General features: G+C 35.6%; 1 protein-coding gene across 1 annotated transcript; it reads right to left on the reverse strand.

Annotated features, from left to right (window-relative positions):
* Window positions 1–186, reverse strand: EMWEY_00060520 (hypothetical protein; the record flags this gene model as incomplete). Its single annotated transcript, XM_013481550.1, has 1 exon — window positions 1–186. A coding segment is annotated over one exon (186 nt), but the record flags the coding sequence as incomplete, so codon positions are not given.
* Window positions 187–1255: the final 1069 nt, after the last annotated feature.

Genomic DNA, 1255 nt, shown 5'->3' on the forward strand with positions numbered 1-1255 from the left:
TCCGTTCAACTCATGGAGTGACGAGATGTGAAGATACTGTGCTTGGACGAGGCAAGACATGTATGGGTGCCATGGAATCGGCTTCAGGTATCCAAATCCCTCGTCACTCATGAGATGAGATCGGCCGTTCCATTCTAGGTCTCCAAATCCCTCGTCATGAGATGAGATGAGATGGGCCGTTGCCATTCTAGGTCTCCAAATCCCTCGTCATGAGATGAGATGAGATTGGCCATGCCATTCTAGGTCTCCAAATCCCTCGTCATGACATGAGATGAGATTGGCCCAAGGTAAGATCCAGAGGTTTAGGGAGCAGTACTCTACTCTACTCTAACCGGCAAGGTAAGATCCAGAGTTTTAGGGAGAAGTGAGTATACTCTTGCTCTAGAACTCTATATTTAGGGATGCTCTTGCTTTAACCTGGAAGGTAAGGATCCAGGCCTTGGTTGGTGGTTAGCCATACGTATGGATTGCCGTCGCTATAAGGTGGCCAAATCCCTCGTCACTCTCATGCATTGATTGAATCGGGTAATGCCTCTTATGTATTAAAAAAAAAAATTTTCTCAATGTTTTTTGTTTATTTTAATATTTTTAGGGTTAGGGTTAACAAAAATTCGTGAAAATATTAAAAAAAACAAAAACATTAATAATGTTTTTTTGTTTATTTTAATACATAATGACTGATGGACTACACTGCCTGCGCCTGTTATGTGTTGTTCTGCCCAACTGCATGGATGACAGGCATAACCTGTAACAATCATGTCTACAGTATCTGTTGAATATATTTATTGTATATATGAATATATTGTATATATTTATTGTGTATATTAATAATATATTAATCTACACAATAATATATAAATTATATATTATATAATATATAATGGCGAATGAAATCCCTCATTCGGTAATCAACTGCATGGATGACAGGCATAACAGGTAACAATCATGTCTACAGTATCTTTTGAATATATTTATTGTATATATTAATATATTGTGTATACTTATTGTGTATATTAATAATATATTAATCTACACAGTAATATATTAAGTATATATTATATAATATATAATGGCGAATGAAATCCCTCATTCGGCAATGTGCTTGCTGGGCACACCAGCAGAGTACGAGAATTAGGGTCTAGAATAATCCTTGTACCTAACTAAACCCTAAATTGGGGTTTAGGGTTCTTTATTAGAATAAACGGCTTAGCGTTTAGGTTTATTTATTAAAATAACTAGAAGGATTAAAACAAAT

Source organism: Eimeria maxima, genomic scaffold (assembly GCF_000499605.1).
Source record: "Eimeria maxima Weybridge genomic scaffold, Emw_scaff3549, whole genome shotgun sequence".
In the NCBI taxonomy this organism is placed as follows: domain Eukaryota; phylum Apicomplexa; class Conoidasida; order Eucoccidiorida; family Eimeriidae; genus Eimeria; species Eimeria maxima.